The sequence below is a fragment of the Chionomys nivalis genome, chromosome 2 (assembly GCF_950005125.1).
Source record: "Chionomys nivalis chromosome 2, mChiNiv1.1, whole genome shotgun sequence".
NCBI classification, from domain to species: Eukaryota; Metazoa; Chordata; class Mammalia; order Rodentia; family Cricetidae; genus Chionomys; species Chionomys nivalis.
In genome coordinates this window covers 82191182-82212078 of record NC_080087.1, presented here as the reverse complement: position 1 = coordinate 82212078, position 20897 = coordinate 82191182, and the positions used below count along the sequence as shown (strand labels likewise).

Below are 20897 nucleotides of genomic sequence, written 5' to 3'. Positions count from 1 at the left end.
ACGACCTCTAGCAGACCAGGCCGGCCTTGAATTCACGGACGGACAAAAGAGTACGCCACCACCGCCCGGTCTTTTTTTACCTTCTTAAGATGGCGGCTCTCAAAATCCGTTTAAGCCACTTTAGCCACTTCCAAGATGGCGGCCCCCAAGGCCTTCCTCGGCGCAGGTCCCGAGGAATCTCGCGTTAGGCGAGGCTAACGCGCCAGCTCTCGCGCGAGAGCACGTCAGCCCAGCTAGGCGTTGTGTGAGCCGCAGCTGGCGCGGAAGCTTCAGGTGTAAAGTGATCGGTAAGCGGGTTTGACGAGGTGTAGGCCTTTAAGGCTGCCGGGGCCGGCTGGCGACCCTGCGGGAGCCAGAGGCGCATGTGTTAGCTGGCGTGGGCAGAGCTCGGGGTCGCGATCGCCAGAACCGGGCTGCAGGAAGTGCGCCGGGGCATTTTCTTCTCCAGTGGAACTTACAGGGAAACTGAGGCTCGGGGTGAAGCTCCTGCTTCTGGAATGCGCTGAGGCCGCTGTTTTTCCTCTGCAGTTGCTGAAGATGTCGGACAGCGAAGACAGCAACTTCTCCGAGGAGGAGGACAGCGAGCGCAGCAGCGAGGCGGAGGAGGCCGAGGTCAGTGATTTGGATTCCAGGGGGAGACGTTGCGTACGGGGATGGGGACAGGGCAGAGAGGCCCCCGCGGGAGCCCAGGACTCGGAACGCCTGGGGGTTTTCAGATCGTCGGGAGAGATGGGCGAGCAGGCAACTCAGAGCGGAGCAGAGGGACAGGCTCTATCTAGAAGGTGGGGGTGCGCCAGGGTCACTGACACAGTAGGTGATGTGTTCAGACTTCATTGGCTTTTTAGCATCATGTGCCCGATTTGTTTCATTTTGCTTATTATTTGCGGTGCTAGGATTGAGTCTAGGGCTTTAGTCATGTTAGGTAGACATTCTGTCGTCGAGTTACAGTTTTGACTATTAGTATTTTTTATGTTTTTGTTTTTAGGTGTGCCCAGTTCTCCCAGAAGTGTATTTGTATTGCCTACTGTGTGCCAGGCATAATTCTTGGTCCTTGGGCTCCAGTTAACAGATTTTAAAGTATAAACAACTGATGAGCGAACACGTATTTGCTAATGGGAATGAATGTAGCCAATGAATAGAAGATACAAAATCTGAAACTTGTTGAGCCCCTATGTGCCACAAATGGAAATTTCCACACTTGACTTAATGTGACAGGCCAAAGTCAAAACCCTGGCGCACTAAAAATACTGTATTAAATTTCTGTGTAAGATACTTACGAAATGTGTGAATGAATTCATGTCATAGTGGTGCTGGGGATAGAATGTGGGGCTTTGTACACACTATGAGCTCTACCACTGCAGTGTGCACTTCCCTTAAATTTAGCTCTCTCCCTCTCTGTGAGAAACAGTTTTTGGGCTAGGCCCTAAATTAATTTCTTAAATGAGTCGTCAGTGCTTTCAAAGATTTCACCGTACACAATATAAAAGCCCTGTGAGGCCGGGTGATGGTGGCGCACGCCTTTAATCCCAGCACTCGGGAGGTAGAGGCAGGCGGATCTCTGTGAGTTCGAGACCAGCCTGGTCTACAGAGCTAGTTCCAGGACAGGCTCCAAAGCCACAGAGAAACCCTGTCTTGAAAAACCGAAAAAAAAAAGCCCTGTGAGGAAGGAGCTAAGGCTCCGGTGTCATCACCATCACCAGGCTTCAGCCGCCACACAGTAACCTGAAGCTATGTCTTTGTCCCCTGCGTTAGTGGGAAACAGAAGGGATTGGACAGCATGGAGCTTGGGACGGTCTTACAGCATCTCTGCTCATAAGTGGCCATCGCCTTCTGTTCCAGGAGAGGGGATGACCCCTGGCCTCAGCATGCACCGCAGCTGCTCTGCTCCTCAGCAGTGTTTCTCTCCGGCCTGCTCTGTGCATACTTGGGTTCTCTTGAGTACTGGGATGCATTGGTTGCCTTTACTTTATGGCAGAGTTTGGAAAAGCAAAGATGTTATGGATCTGTGTCCTGGAGGGTTTAGGACTATGGGTTTCCATTGATGTACCCTCTTCCTTACATGGTCTGCTTGTTCTAGGGATTTAATTGCTAGTCTGTGTGCCTTTGGAGGCGGTCCTCTTCTCCTAGGCAGGCATTCATCCGTGGTGATGTAGGGCAGGTGGTGGTGGGGGACGGGACTAGCCTTTGTAGTGACTCATGGCTTTAGGTCACTGGTGGTAATGAGACCAGGGTCCCTGGCTCCTTCTTTGCAGAGGTTTTGTCACTGGGCATCTGTCAGACTCATGAGTCATCTGCTGGCTGGCTGTTGACACCAAGCAGGAGGTGTGAGGAGCTCCTAGCTGCTGGAGCCTGGGCCAGATGTTGTCCTATGTTCTGTAGATAGGTAGGTTGTCGGGCAAACATGCTGCTTGCTGTGAAGGAAATCAATGGACTTCCCATTCTAATCCCCTTCATTCATTCAGCAAGGCTAGTTTGGGTGGTGGCTCATGGCCTCCCTTCCTGAGCTAAGTCCGTAGCAGAGATGGTTTTATAGACACACAGTACATACAGTCACTGCAGGGGTGCAGATTGCAGTGTAAGAGTGTGGTAGACTCAGAACTGTAGCTGTGCAGTGCTACCCACCAGGCTCCTGCATTCTTTGGTGTCTGAGTGTTTCACTGTATGGTCCAAGACCTCTTAAGAATAAGCCATTCCAGTCTATGCTTACAATTTCAGATTGTTCCTGAAAACAAAACAGAACACAAATCAAAGATTGGTCCAGCCCCCAGGGAACACAGCCATATGCAGGAGCCCTTGCCTCAGGAAGGAAGGCTCCAGAAGATGACACAGTGAAAGATGGCTTGAAACAGACCTACCTGTAAAGCTTGGCTTTTTTTTTTTCTTTTGAGACTGAGTTCTCTGTGTAACAGTCCTATCTGTCCTGGAACTCGCTTTGTAGATCAGGCTGGCCTCGACCTCACAGAGATCCACTGCCTCTGCCTCCCAAGTGCCAGAATTAAAGACATGCGCCACAATCACCTGGCAAAACTTAGCTTTTTAAAATGTGAGATGTGCCGGGTGGTGGTGGTGCACTCGGGAGGCAGAGGCAGGTGGATCTCTGGGAGTTCGAGGCCAGCCTGGTCTACAAGAGCTAGTTCCAGGACAGGCACCAAAAGCTACAGAGAAAACCTGTCTCGAAAAACAAACAAACAAAAAAATAATAATAATAAAAAAATAAAATGTGAGATGTAAGCCGGGCAGTGATGGCACACACCTTTAGTCCTGGCACTTGGGAGGTAGAGGCAGATGGATCACTGTGAGTTCAAGGGCAGCCTGGTCTACAGAGCAAGTTCCAAGAATAGCCAGAGTTATTCCATAGAGAAACAAACTTTGTCTTGAAAAACAAAACAAAGCAAACAACAACAACAACAAAACGAATAAAATGTGAGATGTTGGACTGGTGAGGTAGTTCTTACTGCCAAGGTCAAGGACCTGTGTTGGAGTCCTAGGACCCTCGTGGTGAAACAGAACTGACTCGTGAAGGTTGCACCATACAAGAGCCCACATACAAAACACTTGTAAAAACTGCATTGTGAGATATTGTGGTCTAGTCAGTATCAATATTAAGGAAATCCATTGTTTTCCTCTCAGTGTTTTTATTTTAAGACAGGGCCAGCTGGGCAGTGGTGGTGCACGCCTTTAATCCCAGCACTCGGGAGGCAGAGGCAGGCGGATCTCTGTGAGTTCAAGACCAGCCTGGTCTACAAGAGCTAGTTCCAGGACAGGCTCCAAAACCACAGAGAAACCCTGTCTCGAAAAACCAAAAAACAAAAAAACAACAACAAGACAGGGCCTCATCTGTATCTCTGGCTGCCTTGGAACTGGCTATGTAGGCCTGGCTAATTGGCATTGAACTCTCCGAGATCCCTCTGCCTCCTGAGTGCTGAGACTAAAGGTGGGCACCGCCACACCTGGGTCAGTGATTTTTATTTTTTTAAGATTTATTTATTTTTATTTTTTTTATTTTTTTTTATTTTATTTTTTTTTTTTTTGGTTTTTCGAGACAGGGTTTCTCTGTGGTTTTGGAGCCTGTCCTGGAACTAGCTCTGTAGACCAGGCTGGTCTCGAACTCACAGAGATCCGCCTGCCTCTGCCTCCCGAGTGCTGGAATTAAAGGCGTGCGCCACCACCGCCCAGCCTTTATTTTTATTTTTTGTGTATGAGTAGTTTGCCTGCCTGTATATTTGTGCACCACAAGTGTGTCAGCAGAAATCAGAAGAAGGCATTGGATCACCTAGAACTAGAGTTATGAATAGCACAAACCAACATGTGGGTGCTGGGAATTGAACCCCGGTCCTCTGTAAGAGGAGCAATTCCTCCTAGTCGCTGAGCCTACTCTAACCCTTTTCTCAGTTTTCGAAGCAGGGTATCATGTAGCCCAGGCTGACTTAAATTTGCTTTTCAGTCAGAGAGACTCCTTCAACTCCGGATCCTTCTGCTTCCACCTCCATACTTTCCAGGAGGACCTGGTTAGTCTTCTGTTTTGTTTTGTTTGTTTGTCAAGACAGGGTTTCTTTGTGTAGCTCTGGCTGTCCTGGAACTCACTTTGTAGACTAGATGGAACACATCCCTCTTAGTCTTTTTTTTTTCCTTTTTTCTTTCTTTTTCTTTTTCTATTTATTTATTTATTCATTCATTCATTCATTTATTCATTTATTTATTTATTATGTATACAATATTCTGTCCGTGTGTATGCCTGCAGGCCAGAAGAGGGCACCAGACCCCATTACAGATGGTTGTGAGCCACCATGTGGTTGCTGGGAATTGAACTCAGGACCTTTGGAAGAGCAGGCAATGCTCTTAACCTCTGAGCCATCTCTCCAGCCCCCCCCCCCTTTTTTTTCTTTCAAGACAGGGTTTCACCTAGCAGTGGTGGCACAACCTTTAATCCCAACACTCGGGAGGCAGAGGCAGGTGGATCTCTGTTTGTTCAAGGCCAGCCTGGTCTACAAGAGCTAGTTCCAGAATAAGGCACCAAAGCTACTGAGAAACCTTGTCTTAAAAAAACCAAAAAAAAAAAAAAAAAGGACAGGATTTCTTCTTGGAACTCACAGAGATCTGCCTGCCTCTGCCTCCTGAGTTCTGGGCAAAACCATTCATTGCCTACCATGCCTGACTAGAATAGGGTTTAAAAATAAAGTATTTTATTAATTCTTTTTTTTTTTTGGTTTTTCGAGACAGGGTTTCTCTGTGGTTTTGGAGCCTGTCCTGGAACTAGCTCTTGTAGACCAGGCTGGTCTCGAACTCACAGAGATCCGCCTGCCTCTGCCTCCCAAGTGCTGGGATTAAAGGTGTGTGCCACCACCGCCCGGCTATTTTATTAATTCTTGACAATTTATTTTTATTTATTTATTTTTTCAGGACAGGGTTTCTCTGTGTAGCTTTGGGGTCTTGGCAAATCTTTTTTAAAAAGATTTTATTTATTTATTATGTATATAGTGTTTTATCTTATGTATGCCTACAGGCCGGAAGAGGGAGCCAGATCTCATTACAGATGGTTGTGAGCCTCCATGTGGTTGCTGGAAATTGAACTCAGGACCTATGGAAGAGCAACCAGCGCCCTTAAACTCTGAGCTGTTTCTCCAGCATCCTATTAGCTACTTTTCTATTTAATACACAATGTTTCTTTATTCTTTGGCAGGGTCACACGTATATACATTGTATCTTTTTAGCCTCCTTTCTTGAGACAGGGTTGCATTTTGTAGCCCTGATTGGCCTGAAACTCAACACTCCACCTCTGCCTCCCCAATGTTGGACTCTTAAGGCATGCTCGACCATTCTTGACCATTAATAATTGATCTTCTGTCTCTGCTGGGATTAAAGGCGTGGGCCACCACTGCCTGGTTGTAATGGATCTTGATTATGTCTACTTCCAACCCCTTTCTCCTCTTCTGCCCCTCCAATGTGCCCCCAACTTTGTTATTTTTTTTAAATCCACTAAATTCAATTAGTGCTGCCTTCATTACACACACAACCTTCTAACAGTGCCACCCTCAAGGAAAATGACTCCTGCTCTCCCAGTCCCTGTTAATTGCCAGTGCTCATCATCTAACCTCATGAGTCCTTCCCCCATTGGTGATGAAATTGTTAGCTGACTTGAACTTGTGCTCTGAGTTCACGAAGGCAGTGGCCACATCATAACTAAGAGACAACCTTTCCTGATACTCCTCTGGAGTAGCCATCCTCTGGCTCTTACATTCTGCCTCCTCTCTCCTTGTACACCCTGAGCCTTGTGGGGTTGATGTAGATGTCTTTAGGACTGAACACTCAGCAGTCAAGGGTGCCCCACCGTGGCCTAGATTCAAGTTCAGGGTTAGTTGCTGGTTTTCCAGCACTTAAGGTGGTTCAGGGGCACTTTCAGGTAGAATGAGGATAAGGCAGCCCTGGTGCTGTAGGGCTTGTGTTACTTCTTTTTTTCTTTCTATTTTATATACAGGTGCTCTGTATATATACCATATATACCTGCATGCCAGAAGAGGGCACCAGATCTCATTACAGATGGTTGTGAGCCACCATGTGCTGGGAATTGAACTCAGGACCTTTGGAAGAGCAGCCAGTGCTCTTAACCCCTGAGCCATCTCTCCAGCCTGGTGCCTCAGTGTTTTGACCATCGAATTTCTCTTTAAGATTGTGGAGCCTGGGTATTGCAGGGGAAGACTCAGTAGACTGCAGCAGTATCTTGTAGAGTCTCACTCCCCTGACTGGCCTGGAATTTAGTGTGTAGACCAGACTGGCCTTGAACTCACAGAGATCAACTTACTTCTGCTTCCTAAGAACAAGGATTAAATACATGCACCACCATGCCCAGCATGTGTGTGTGTGTGTGTGTGTATATAAATGTTTATATGTATGCCTATATACATATTTGTTTTTAATTTACTTGTCTCTTTTAAGATTTATTTATTATGTATGCAGTGTTCTGCCTGCATGTATACCTACATGACAGAAGAGAGTAACAGATCTCATTTCAGATGGTTGTGAGCCACCATGTGGGTGCTGGGAATTGAACTCAGCACCTCTGGAAGAGGAGCCAGTGCTCTTAACTTCTGAGCCATCTCTTCAGCCCAACTTATTGTCTCTTTAAGGTATTTAGAAATAATTAAGTAAATTTAAAGAAAACTAGGCTGGAGAGATGGCTCAGTGGTTAAGAGCATTTGCTCATCCAGAGGACCTGGGTTTAGCTACCAGTAACTCTGGCTTCCGTGGATCTTACACCTTCTGAAGGCATCTGCAAATATCTGGCAGTTACTCACACAAGCATGAGGAGTACATGCATACACACATACACATACACACACACACACACAATTATAAGCAGATTAAGATAAAAACAAATATACAGCCGGGCAGTGGTGGCGCACGCCTTTAATCCCAGCACTCGGGAGGCAGAGGCAGGTGGATCTCTGTGAGTTCAAGACCAGCCTGGTCTACAGAGCTAGTTCCAGGACAGGCTCCAAAGCCACAGAGAAACCCTGTCTCGAAAAACCAAAAAAAAAAAAAAAAACAAAACAAATATACAAAAAATCCTGGATAACTAAGTTGTAGCAATGTGGAGATGGAGGAAACCTTGATGTGGTGAGTTAAAGAGTGATGCTCGGGCAGTAGAGTTTGTGTGGATCTGTTTGTGACTGGTACAGGAACAGTGCTGTGAGATATCTGTACACTGTGATGTATGTGCTGATTGGTGTGATAAAAAGCTGAGTGGCCAATAGCTAGGCAGGAGGTATAGGTGGGACTTCCAAGGCGAGAAAGGAAGAGGAGATGAATCTAGGTGCAAGAGAGATGTGGAATGAGTCAGACGTACAGAATGGGAAAGAGATCACTATACATGGGTTAATTAAGTTAGAAGAGCTAGTGGACAACCCTAAGCTAAGACTGAGCTTTCGTAATAAGTCTCTGTGTGCTTATTTGTGAGCTGGTGGCCCAAAGAAACATCTGTTTATAGAACAGGCATTAGAAACCTGGGGGTGGGGAGTGACGACGCTCCAGAGAAAGCCAAGGCAAGGATCCAGTGTTGAAGGGCAGCATGGTGGCCTAGACTTGGGATGGGGAGGGATTGGAGCAGTGACATTCACAGGCAGAAAGGGTCAGAATCTGGTGCCTTCAGGGAGCTGGAGCCAGCATAGCTCTGGGGACAGCACTGTGGTCACAATGGGACGTGTCTACTGTTGGCCTGGCATATCCAGAGAATATTAGGGAGGCAACCCAGAGACTGCTGCTTGTGGGTAGTGGGCTCTATTTCTGGGAAAAAGTGGAGAAGTAGAGGCATTGGGGGCATCAGCAGCAGATATGAGAGCTGAGGTAATGCAAGGTAAGTGGCCCAGTGAGAGAGGTGTGGGAGGAAGGAGAATCATGGCCCTAGACAGAGCACTAGGTCCATCTAAAGCTGCTTTTAAGAAGTGAGTGGAAGCCAGGTGTGGCTTATACCTATAGTGCACCGGAGGATGCCACAAGTTCAAGACTAGCTTAGACTAGTCTGCATTACCAGAAGTAGCACATTGACCTTTAGATTCGTGGTAGAGGAAGTGCAAGAGAAGCACTGGAGATAGCCATTGCTGAATATTAAGCACCTGAAACAGATCCAGGAGGCAGGAGCATGGAGATGAGGGCTAAGGACCAAGTCACAAGGAACTGCCACTTAATGGCCCTCGGGACAAGGGATCCAGTAAAGGTATTGGCTCCCAGGAGTTGGTTGGATGGCTGGAACATGGCTGACCTGTCACTTGAGTTAGGACAGTAACCAGAGGCCTGGTCAGATTGGGACTGTGGGGGCAGTTTGGACATCTGTCTGTGACATTGACATAAGGGTTTCTGGATCTGGTGCTCCAACTCTGCTTGACCACTACAGGCAGAGGATGAACGACGGAGTGCAGCAGGCAGTGAAAAGGAGGAGGAGCCTGAGGAAGAGGAGGAGGAGGAAGAAGAGGAATATGATGAGGAAGAGGAGGAGGAAGATGATGACCGGCCCCCGAAGAAACCACGCCATGGGGGCTTCATTTTGGATGAGGCTGGTATGTCATAGGGCCTGGAAGCATGGAGCAAGCTTGAAGAGTACACAAGACATGAGATAGTCTGGCTCTAGTTTATGTTTGTGTACGTGCACGTGATGGAGTGGGGATTGACTCTTCCACATCATTACCCTTTGCTGAGCCACCCCCTAGACCCTCACTGGTAGATTCTAGGTAAGCGCTGTATCCACTGAGCCACACTCCAGACCCTCTCTGGTAGATTCTAGGTAAGCGCTGTATCCACTGAGCCACACTCTCAGCCCTCTTTTTTACTTGTTAGTCTGAGACAGAATCTTGTTAAATTGCTCAGGCTGGCCTTGAACTGATAGTGTAGCCTAAGTTGGTTTTGAACTTGCAATTTTCTGCTTAGCCTCTCATGTAGTTGGGGTGACTGGCCTATACTATGGGGCCGGATACAGAATGCTGGGGTTACAGCATTCCATGCCAGCTCTGGTTGTAATTTTTTAGAAGGAATATGTGTGGTTGGTGTAGAGTGGAGGAAATGGCCTTTAGAGTTAGGTGGATCCATGTCGTACCTCCACGCTGTACTGGTTTGTGATATGACCTCTTGTATGTTCTTTTCTGAGCCTCTGTTCAGGTCTATGGATTTCTGAGGCTTGTCTCCCAGAGTGAATGTTTCAATCTTGGAGCTGTTCTGCTCACAGAACTCCTCCTGCCTCTGTCTCCCGAGTGCTGGGATTAAAGGTGTGCCACCACCGCCTGGCCTAAGGTTACCTTCTACCCCAGCTGACCGTCTGGCTTTTCCATTTCAGATGTAGATGATGAGTATGAGGATGAGGACCAGTGGGAAGATGGAGCGGAAGACATCCTGGAGAAAGGTGTGTGCGGGACCTGCCTGCAAGACCACGTTGGGTACGGGTTGTACCTGGGAGGGTATCTTTTAAGCCCTTCCCCATACCCCATGCCCTGCAACCACCCCAATCCTCACTCTCTTCACCTTGCTTCTTTCTGTCCTTGCCAGAGAGACGGCTCCCCAAACCTTTTTCCTTTTAGGCCCATGAGTGGGGGGAGGGGGACGACGGGACTGTTGGGTGGGTGGTGGTGTGGGGAGAATGTTCTGGGTATCCCTTTTGTGGGGTGTAGGGTGGGTGGACTCTGTCCCACAATACCCCCCACTTGCTGGGCCAGTGCCCCTTCCCTGTTATTTTCCGTTCTGTGCACCTCATACATTTCGGCTTCTCCCCACCCACCTGGTGCCTGGCCTTTACTTTTGGTTTTCGACCTTCCTGTGTCCCTCCCTCCGCCCCACCCCATTGGTTGATTTTGCTGCTATAATTTGGCTCATACTTTGTCTACCCTGCACACCACCACCACCACCACCACTACCACCACCACCTTCTCCTCTTCCTCCAAGTAGAAGAGATTGAAGGTAAGAACTGGGCAAGTGTGGTTTGTGGCTCTTCTCCCATATCCTATGTGGCCCTGGGGCTGTGACTCACATGGGTGCAGGGATAGGCAGTCTTGGGTGTCTGACCCTAGGAAGCTTATACATGTCTGTGTCCATAAGCCAAGATGTAGTTAGTACAGGCGGGAGTATGAGGTCGGGGAGCCCAGGCCGTGCTTAGATGGTGACTGTGAGGGGGAGAACTGACGGATGCTCCCCAGCAACTGGACCACCCCTGAGCACATGTGATGAGAAGTGGGAGTTGAGTAGGACAGAGGATGGGGGACCGTAGTGGGGGTATCCTCAGCCAGATGTCTCCTTGCCCCAGGGCCAGGTCTGGCCTCTGGACTCTCCAAGCCCATTTCCTGCCTGACTTTCCCCGCACCTCTGTTTCCAGCCTCCAACATTGATAATGTTGTCCTGGATGAAGACCGCTCTGGGGCTCGTCGTCTGCAGAATCTCTGGAGGTGAGCAAGTGAGGAGACCTGGGTGGGACCCAGCTTCCTAGGACAGATGTGGGGCAGCCTGCCCTCCCGTCTTCCACTTTCTTTCATGTCTGCTTTCCCCCTCATACCTCAGGGACCAGAGAGAAGAAGAACTGGGCGAGTATTATATGAAGAAATATGCAAAATCATCTGTGGGAGAGACGTAAGTGCCTGGTGGGCGTAGGCAGCCCTGGGTGGAAAGCTGATGCAGTCTGGTGGGGTGACAGCATTCCTTCCCAACACTGTTCTCCCTCTAGGGTGTATGGAGGGTCTGATGAGCTCTCAGACGACATCACCCAGCAGCAGCTGCTCCCGGGAGTCAAGTAAGAGAGTGGGAGAAGGGTAGAAGGCCAGTGGTGGGAATCCCATATGGGATCCAGACATACACAAGGGTAGGGGAAGGAAGACCCCTGTGTGCGGTCGATGAGAGTGGGGCCCTGGGCTGGAGGGGAATATGGTGTGGATCGTGTCTTACTGAGGAGACTTGGTAACCTGTCTTCATTATCCTGTGCTGTGTAGGGACCCCAACCTGTGGACTGTCAAGTGTAAGGTGTGTGTTCTGGCCTTGGGCTGCTGTAAGGGAGGACCATTTATCTTCTCTGGATCTTCTTGGGAAGCGAGTCTCTTGATCCCTCTGTAGCTGCTTCTCTATGCCCCTTTTCCTGTCTGTCTCTCTCCACCCCACTTTTTGCCCCCTTCTTCCCTATTCTTCTTCTTCAAGATTTATTTATTTATTGTGTATACAGTGTTCTGTCTGCATGTATGCCACCATACCAGAAGAGGGCACCAGACCTCATTATATATAGATGGTTGTGAGCCACCATGTGGTTGCTGGGAATTGAACTCAGGACCTCTGGAAGAGCAGGCAGTGCTCCTAACCTCTGAGCCATCTCTCCAGCCCCCTTCTTCCCTCTTCTACTCTCATCCCCCTTAGTGTCTTTTCCTCGCAGCCCATCTCTCTCCTGCTTCACCTTCCTGCCCTCTACCTGCCCCTGCCCCTTTTGTTTTCTGCCAGTTTTCTTGTGTCCTGCTCTCTTCCTCTTCAGGTCTCCAAATCCACCTCTCTTTCCAGATTGGGGAGGAACGAGCCACAGCAATTTCCTTGATGCGCAAATTCATCGCTTACCAGTTCACAGACACAGTAAGTAAGGTAGTGGGCAGATTGCTGTGTAGGAGCAGGGCTAAGCCAGGTGGAAGACGTTTATAGACACTAAGTACCCTAGGGTAAGCAGAGCAGTGAGCGAGCGAGCAGATGAGCTAGAACAAGAGAATAAGACCGCTTTGCTTACCTGGGACTTTGTTTTTGTTGGTGGTGTTTGTTTTTAGCTGGAAAGTCAGCTGTGGGTGATGGTAACTGAACTCTTGCCCTTTTGGTTGTGAACTTTAGCTTTTAATGACTGAGCCATTCTCCAGCTCTTGTTTTGTTTTGAGGTGTGTATATATGCGTGTGCAGTATTGTCATGTCTGTGTGTTCACCTGTTGCATGGGTGCACACACCTGTGCATTTGTGACGAAACCAGAGAGAATATCACATACCTTCCTGTTGGTCACTGCCTTGTTCTCTTGAGATAGGGTCTCCCTAAACTTGGAGTTCCTTTTTTATTAATTTATTTGTTTATTTTTTGGGTAGGTTGGCTGGTTGGCAAACCCCAGAGTTCTTCCTGTCTCATTCCATATCTCCCTACCCCCTGACTTTTGTTCTAAATGTTATTTATTTTTTAAATTTATATGCATGTGTGTGCATCTGCTTGTCTATGTATGCACCATGTGGGTACAGTGCTCACACAGGTCAGAGCTAGATGTGTAGGAGGTTGTGAGTCACTGAGAACTGAACCCAGGTCCTCTGCAAGAGCATTCAATGCTCTTAACTGCTGAGCCATCTCTCCAGCCCACTTCTCCCCCTCGACTTTTTACATGTTGCTGGGGATCCAAATTCAGGCCCTCCGGCTTGTGAAGCAAATGCTCTTAATGAGTGAACCATCTCTCTAGTGCTCTCTTATGTGTAAGTGTGTAAATTAAAACCTTTTGTCAGGGCTAGGGAGATGTCTCATTAGTTAAGAATGTACATTGTTGCCGGGCGGTGGTGGCGCACACCTTTAATCCCAGCACTTGGGAGGCAGAGGCGGGCGGATCTCTGTGAGTTCGAGACCAGCCTGGTCTACAAGAGCTAGTTCCAAAACCACAGAGAAACCCCGTCTCGAAAAACCAAAAAAAAAAAAAAAAAAAAAAAAGAATTTACACTGTTCTTGCAGAGGACTAGAATTTGATTCCTAGTCTCCACATCAGGCAGCTCACAATCACACAACTGCTTGTAACTCCGGGAGATCTGATACTTCTCAGACCTCTTCAGACAAATACACAGATACCCATGTATACAAAAATAATCATATCGTTTGTTTTATTTAATTTGTTTACTGTTTTTGGTTTTGTTTTTTTTTGAGACAGGGTTTCTGTGTCACCAAGTTGGGGGGGGGGTGACTAAAAGGCATGCATTACCACTGCCTGACCAAAATTTTTATTTATTTATGGTAGCCCCAAAATATTAGCACTTGGGAGACTATAGCAGGAGGATTAGGCCAAGCGGTGGTAATGCACGCCTTTAATCCCAGCACTCGGGAGACAGAGGCAGGTGAATCTCCGTGAGTTCAGGCCAGCCTGGTCTACAAGAGCTAGTTCCAGGACAGGCTCTAAAACTACAGTGAAACCCTGTCTCCAGGAAACAAACAAACAAAAAAAGCAGGATTAGGAGTTCACGGCCAACCTGGGCTACTTGAGAAACTGTCTTAAAAAATAAAAGGATTGGAGATTGACTTGTTTGGTAGCGTACTTGCCTAGAATGCCTGAAGTTCTGACTTGGTCTTCAGCATTGTATGAAACTAGACATAGTGATGAACATCTGTAATCTCAACATTTGGGAGGTAGAAGCAGGAGGAACAGAAATTCAGGATTATCCTTGGCTACTTATCAATTCCAGAGCAGCCTGGGCTGTGAAACCCTATTTCAAAAAACCATCAGGAGTTAAGAAGATAACTCAGTTGGTAAAATGCTTGGTGTACAAGAATGAAGACCTGAGTTCCAGCCTTAGTATCCATGAACAAAAGCTGGGAATGATTGTGTGTGCTTTGTAACCCCTGTCCTGGCTGTGTGGATCTCGGGCTTTCTGGCTGGTCAGCCTAGCTAAATCATGTGAGCTGCAGCAAATTGAGAGACCATATCATAAAAAGTAAGGTAGGCTGACTTACAGTTGACCTCTGACCTCCATAACTATACTTATGTACATGCACATACATATACACATGGGCTAGCAAAAGTAAGTCAACATTACAGCTTCCTTTTTAGTTCAGGCTGGCTTTGAATTATTGTAATCCTCCTGCCTCAGTCTGCTGGAGTTGTAGGTGTGCATAAACCCGGCATGTTTATATATTTATGTTCACTATTATTACTGTGCTGTAATTCCTGAATAGCTCATGAAAACTGATCCCGTGGTAGCCCAAACCCTTAATCCCAGCACTCAGGAGGCAGAGACAGGAGGATCTCTGAGTCTACAGAGTGATTTCCAGAACAGCCAGGCTATGCAGAGGAGAAACCCTCTCTCGAAAAACCAAAAAGAAAAAGAAAGAAAAGAAAGCTAGCACCACTCCCCATTCCTACTAGCCCCTCACTATTTTTTCATGGTCGCACTGTGCTTTGCAGTGTAGTTAAACAATAACATAATCAATCCCTAGCCAGACATGCTAGTATTAAAGAGGTGGAGGCAGGGAACAAGAATTTGAGGTCAACTTGGAACAAAACTTGAGTCATTTTTAAAGCTTCCGTTGTGGTTGCTGTGACCATCCCAGTGTCCATGCCACTGTGGTGGTGTGCTTCTGTGGACTCACCTGGAGGGCCGGAGTGTCCTGACTGTTGCTAGCCGTGTTTCCCACTTTGTCTCCAGCCCCTGCAGATTAAGTCAGTGGTTGCTCCAGAGCACGTGAAGGGCTACATCTACGTGGAGGCCTACAAGCAAACCCATGTGAAGCAGGCCATTGAGGGTGTGGGCAACCTGCGGCTCGGCTACTGGAACCAGCAGATGGTGCCTATCAAGGAGATGACTGATGTGCTCAAGGTGGTGAAGGAGGTGGCCAACCTGAAGCCAAAGTCCTGGGTCCGCCTCAAGCGAGGCATCTACAAAGACGACATTGCTCAGGTGGGAGGCGATGGAGCAGCTGAGTGGGCCAGGTTCTGTATACTGCCCTCTTTTCTTCCACCTCCCTTTCCAAGAGTCAAGAACAGCCTTCCCTCAGAGTAGGAAAACAAGGTGAGGGTTTAGCTCAAGGCACACAGGAGGTGGATGCCTGTTGCTAGGACAGTTAAAGGCAAGTTGAGTAAAGACCGAGGAAAGGGAGTGATGATGAGCCGCGTGGAGTGTGGGGGAGAAGGCAGGCATGTGAGGTAGATGCCTGAACCTAGAGAGATGGCTCTGTGGTTAAGAATATCAGTTGTGCTTCTAGAGGGCCTGGGTTTGATTCCCAGCACTTCATGGTTCACAACCTTCTGTAATTCCAGTCCCTGGGGATCTCATGCCCTCTGGCCTCTGAAGAGACCAGGACCAACATGATACAGGCACACATGGTGGAGGGATCACCACCCCCCACATGCAAGATAAATAAAATCAAGGGAGTAAGAGATACAGAACTGAGTTTGAAGGTGACAGACCTTATAGTCCATTGTAGGTTCTTTTGTTTGTTTTGTTTTGTTGAGACAGGGTTGCTCTGTGTAGCCTTGGCTGGCCTGAAACTTACTATATAGTCCAGGTTGACCTCAGACTCACAGAGATCTGCTACCTCTGCCTCTGGAGTGCTGGGATTAAAGACTGTAACTTTGTCAATGGAGGGAGATGGGAGGGTTCTATGGAATATAGTCCAATTTTTAAAAGTTCTTAGGCAATGGCAAATGAACCTAGGGCCTTACCCATTCTTGGCACATGTTCTCCAGCTGAGCCAGCCACACAGCATCCCCCACATTCATCCAGGCAAATGCTCTACTGCTTCTCCCAGCTGGGAGGTTGGGGGTCTTAAAGTTAATAGCTGAGGGGATTGCGAGTGTGTAAGAATGAAGGAATTGAGAAGGGCTGCCAGGGCTTCTAAACTATAGTTGCCTGCTTTACTTGAGTGAGGCTGTGGGTTTGATCCCTTGCACTTGGGTGGTGGGTAGAATGGAAAAGAAAGAACTGGGACTGTAGCTCAGTTGGTGTTGGTGGAGTGCTTGCCTAGAATGTAGGAGGCTCTGACTTCAGTTTTCAGTTCTATATAAAACCAGGCATGGCGGTTCATCTATAATCCCAGGATTCAGGTGGTGTAGAAGAGGAGAGTCAAAAGCCCAGGGTCATCCTCAGCTATTCAGCAAGTTTAAAGCCATTCTTGGCTATGTGAGACCCTGTCTTTATTCAATACAGGGTTTCTCTGTGTAACAGCCCTAGCTGTCCTGGAGCTAGCTAGCTCTTATAGACCAGGCTGGCCTCGAACTCACAGAGATCTGCCTGCCTCTGCCTCCCAAGTGCTGGGAGTAAAGGCGTGCGCCACCACCACCCGGCTAAGACCCTGTCTTTAAAGATAAGAAAATTACTTTTGATTGTGGCCTGAGCAGAATCAAGAGGGAGACTTTGGGAAAGAGGGGCACTTTGGAGAAAACAGCCATTAGGCTGTGGTCTTGTGTTTGTAGGACCTTTCATTTATCCAAGTGGGGAAGGCAGGTGGGTGGTGTATGTTCATTTCTAGTGCTAAGAAGTTTTGGACAGCCGGGCGGTGGTGGCGCACGCCTTTAATCCCAGCACGTGGGAGGCAGAGGCAGGCGGATCTCTGAGTTCCAGACCAGCCTGGTCTATAAGAGCTAGTTCCAGGACAGAGTTTGGGGGTTGTGAGCAAGCAGATCTCTTCCATGTACTTCTCTGGCTGCTTTAGTGCCTTCCCTTTAGGTTGCTGGGGTCATTGTTGTCCAGCTGAGCCCTGCTGACCTGCTGCTTTCTCCCAGGTGGACTACGTTGAGCCCAGCCAGAACACCATCTCCCTCAAGATGATCCCACGCATCGACTATGACCGCATCAAAGCCCGCATGAGCTTGGTACTGCAAGCTGTGGTGCCTGTTGGGGGAAACACTGTATCCTTGCTAGTGGCCAGCCCTCCCTCACCTCTCCCTCGTGTGGCCTTTGTTCTCCCCAGAAAGACTGGTTTGCCAAAAGGAAGAAGTTCAAGCGGCCTCCACAGAGGCTCTTTGATGCTGAGAAGATCAGGTGAGCATGCCGAGGGACCAGGCTTGGCTGTTGGTTGTGTGGCACAGTGTGCTTTGGTGGTCTCTTCAGGGACAGTCCCCCTCGGGTGCACTGTGTGAACACAGCTGGGCAGCCTAGCCTCAGGCAGGTGCTTTCTATCTTGGACCTCAATTTCCTCTGCCGCAGATTGCTTACCTTTTCTTTTTTGGTCCTGAGGATTGAGTGGCAGGTCCCATGTGTGCTAAGTAAGCACTCTGCCTCTGAGCCATATCCTAGTCTGTTGCATGTTACTAATAGTAATGAACTACCCCAGCCTCCATTGCTGTGCGTATGTGTTTGGGACTGACTGGGGTTCCTGGTGACAGGAAAAAGAGAGAGGGGACAGGAGTTTTTCTAGTCCTGCTCTGTAACCCGCTATGTTTGAGGCAGTCAGGCAGATTTTTGGTTTGGTGCTAGGATGGAACTTAGGGCATTGGGCGTATTGTCCACATACTCCATCAACTAGGCCATGCTCAGCAGAGGGCAGAGGGGCCCTCGGTGCCCATCAGAGCACACTACTCCTTTTGCCCAGACTCCCTTTGTGGCAAAGATGGCAGAGGAAACAGACCCTCAAACATTCCTCTATAGTGGCCACCATCTTTCCATATTGGAGTCCTAAGGCAAGTGCTTGACCCCTGTATACAGGGTGAGGGTCCCTGACAAGTCTGGTCTGGAGTTAGGGCCTAGCATTGGCTCCTGTCCACCTGCCTTGCTCTCAGCCATCTTGAGTCCATCTTCCCTCTGGTAGAGAGTGAGGCCCTGCTTCTGATGTCAGCGTCTGATGTCACAGGGCTTAGGGGCATCTGCACAGCTGTGAACATGCAGTGACCCTTGCCCCTGCCCTTCAAGAGTAAAGCTTATTTCATCCGTGTTTCTGAGAACCTGCTGTATGCTCAGCACTCACTGTCCAGCCGCTCTGCCCTGCTCTGTCAATCACTAAGGCAGGAGTTCCTTCATTTAGCTGACTTTTGGGTGTGAAAAGTCATTTAAGCCACCAGAGTCGTGTCCTGCAGAGTCCTGAACCCCTTTTCCGTCCAGGAAAAGGATTACACCCCTCCTTACCAGTTCTGTCTCCTCTGAATCTCAGGTCTTTAGGGGGTGATGTTGCCTCTGATGGTGACTTCCTCATCTTCGAGGGGAACCGCTACAGCCGGAAGGGCTTCCTGTTCAAGAGCTTCGCCATGTCTGCTGTGGTAGGGCTCAGTGGGCAGTGCTCATGGGGCGGTGCGGCTCCTTTCCTCCTGGAGCCGTGCTCTCCAGTGGTTTGTCCTGGGCAGGGGCGCTTGCTGTTGGTAACACTGACCCTGTCCATCCCTTCCCTTCACCCTGGCTATCAGATTACAGAGGGTGTGAAGCCCACCCTGTCAGAACTGGAAAAGTTTGAAGATCAGCCTGAGGGTATCGACCTGGAGGTGGTGACTGAAGGCACAGGTATCTGGTTCTGGCCTCACGCCTGGCCAAGGAGGAGGGTGGCCCTGGAGACGGCTGCCCAGTCAGCCCTACACTGTTCTGTTCCCTCAGGGAAGGAGCGGGAGCACAATTTCCAGCCTGGGGACAATGTGGAGGTGTGCGAGGGTGAGCTCATCAACTTGCAAGGCAAGGTTCTCAGTGTGGACGGCAATAAGATTACCATAATGCCCAAGCATGAGGACCTCAAGGTAACACCACAGGGCTGGCTGCGTCTGGTCATGGCAGGTTGTGTAGGTCCAGACAGTGGTTTCTGTCCTCATGGAGGACATGTCTGGATCTTTTTCTGTCTCCTTGTGCTAATGGTTTGCATATTATTCAGGCCTATTTTCTGTGACTGGGGAATTCTGCAGGTGTTCCATTTTTTCTCAGGCCTGATTCTGCCTGTCTCTAAGGGACTTTGTGGATACAGGCTGTGCCCTGGGCTGTCCTGCTTATGAGTAAGGACAGCCTGATAGTGATGTGTACCGATGTGTAGCTGCTTAGAGGAGAGAAAGAATGCATCCAAGGGATGCCCCCCACTTTCCTCTTTGGTGCCTATGTGTGGTACTGGGAACACAGGGCTTTTCTCATGCTAGATAAATGCCCTACCTTGTAGCCTTACCCCAACCCCTCACTGGTGGCTTCTATCACTGAGTCATATTCTTTGAGTGTGTTAACCCCCCTCCCCGCTATAGCCTTGGCTGTTCTGGAACTTACTGTGGACCAGGCTGGCCGGGCGGTGGTGGCGCACGCCTTTAATCCCAGCACTCGGGAGGCAGAGGCAGGTGGATCTCTGTGAGTTCGAGGCCAGCCTGGTCTACAAGAGCTAGTTCCAGGACAGGAACCAAAAGCTACGGAGAAACCCTGTCTCGAAAATCAAAAAAAAAAAAGAAAAACAAAAAGAAATTACAAGATCCTTCTGCCTCTGTCTCCTGAGTGCTGGGATTAAAGGTGTGTACCACCACTGCCTGGCCCGTTTTTGTTTCTTTGTGCTTTTACTTATTTTGTGTGTGCATATACCATAGCACATATGGAGTCTTTTCCCTCATTCACCAGTCTTTACTTGGGATTGAACTCATGCTGGCAGACTTGGCTCACGCTTCCTTACCACTGAATCATCTTGCTGACTTGACTTGCTGATGCTGATCCCCTTTGCCCTCTTTTCTCTTTTTTTTTTGAATCAGGGTCTCATTCTGTAGCTCTCTAGCTCTGGCTGGACCAGAACTCACTCTATAGACAAGGCCAGTCTTTTAATTCACAGAAATCTGCCTGCTTCTGTATCCCAAGTGATAGGATTAAAGGCATTTGCCTCTTTTTACTTTATTTTTTAATATTTATTTATTATATATACAATATTCTGTCTGTGTGTGTGCCTGCTGGCCAGAAGAGGGCACCAGACCTCATTACAGATGGTTGTGAACCACCATGTGTTTGCTGGGATTTGAACTGGGTGCTCTGAAAGAACACCCTGCTCTTAACCTCTGAGCCATCTCTCTAGCTCCCTCTTTTTACTTTTTTTTTTTTTTTTTTTGGTTTTTCGAGACAGGGTTTCTCTGAGGCTTTGGAGCCTGTCCTGGAACTAGCTCTTGTAGACCAGGCTGGTCTCGAACTCACAGAGATCTGCCTGTTTCTGCCTCCCGAGTGCTGGGATTAAAGGCATGCGCCACCACCGCCCGGCTTTTCTCTTTTTACTTTTTGAGTCAGGCACTTGCTAAATTATTTAAGCCAGCCTTGAACCTGTGGTCCTCCTGCCTCATCATCCTCTCTAGTAGCTGACTGGCTTGTAACACTAAGTCCTCTTTATGGGATTATTTCCTAATGTGTTGTTGAAGGACTGCCTTTGAGTCTGTTGTGGCTTGATGACATTGTCTGTGTTGGTTGTTTCTGAGGAGTAGCATGCCTGGGTCACATTGGGTTTAGGGTTTGACTATGGAGTAACCTAGGTCAGTGCCTGCTGTCAGTCACAGAGGTGTGTGCCTGTGTGTATGAGGAGCTATTGGTGCCAATATGCAGAGTCTTGGGCTAGGGAATGGCATCAAAATACTGGTCCAAGAGAGTTCCATGTATTGAAGACAAGCTACCTGTGAGTTCAGGCATATGCGTGCGTTTCATGGCCTGGTTCTCTCTGTGGTAAAGGGTTGTCCAGCTCAAAGTCCTGCCTGGGACAGCTATCTCTGGAGGATCAATGCAAGTATCTCAGATAGGCTCAGGTTGGGTGGTGGGGA

General features: G+C 48.5%; 1 protein-coding gene across 2 annotated transcripts in view; it reads left to right on the top strand.

The window, feature by feature from the left end:
• Positions 1 to 200: 200 nt before the first annotated feature.
• Supt5h (SPT5 homolog, DSIF elongation factor subunit) overlaps positions 201 to 20897 on the top strand; it is a 28186-nt gene continuing 7489 nt past the window's right edge. Inside the window, exons 1-16 of one of the 2 annotated variants that reach the window (XM_057755787.1) lie at positions 201 to 287; positions 529 to 612; positions 8888 to 9050; positions 9821 to 9886; positions 10426 to 10437; positions 10850 to 10919; positions 11032 to 11100; positions 11195 to 11260; positions 11457 to 11487; positions 12010 to 12078; positions 14872 to 15123; positions 16947 to 17036; positions 17135 to 17205; positions 18311 to 18416; positions 18561 to 18654; positions 18745 to 18881. In XM_057755787.1, coding sequence (XP_057611770.1) covers positions 538 to 612; positions 8888 to 9050; positions 9821 to 9886; positions 10426 to 10437; positions 10850 to 10919; positions 11032 to 11100; positions 11195 to 11260; positions 11457 to 11487; positions 12010 to 12078; positions 14872 to 15123; positions 16947 to 17036; positions 17135 to 17205; positions 18311 to 18416; positions 18561 to 18654; positions 18745 to 18881 — 1371 coding nt within the window. In that variant the 5' untranslated portion in view covers positions 201 to 287; positions 529 to 537. The remainder of the gene's footprint in view (positions 288 to 528; positions 613 to 8887; positions 9051 to 9820; positions 9887 to 10425; positions 10438 to 10849; positions 10920 to 11031; positions 11101 to 11194; positions 11261 to 11456; positions 11488 to 12009; positions 12079 to 14871; positions 15124 to 16946; positions 17037 to 17134; positions 17206 to 18310; positions 18417 to 18560; positions 18655 to 18744; positions 18882 to 20897) is intronic. The other variant, XM_057755795.1, reaches the window with a different exon arrangement.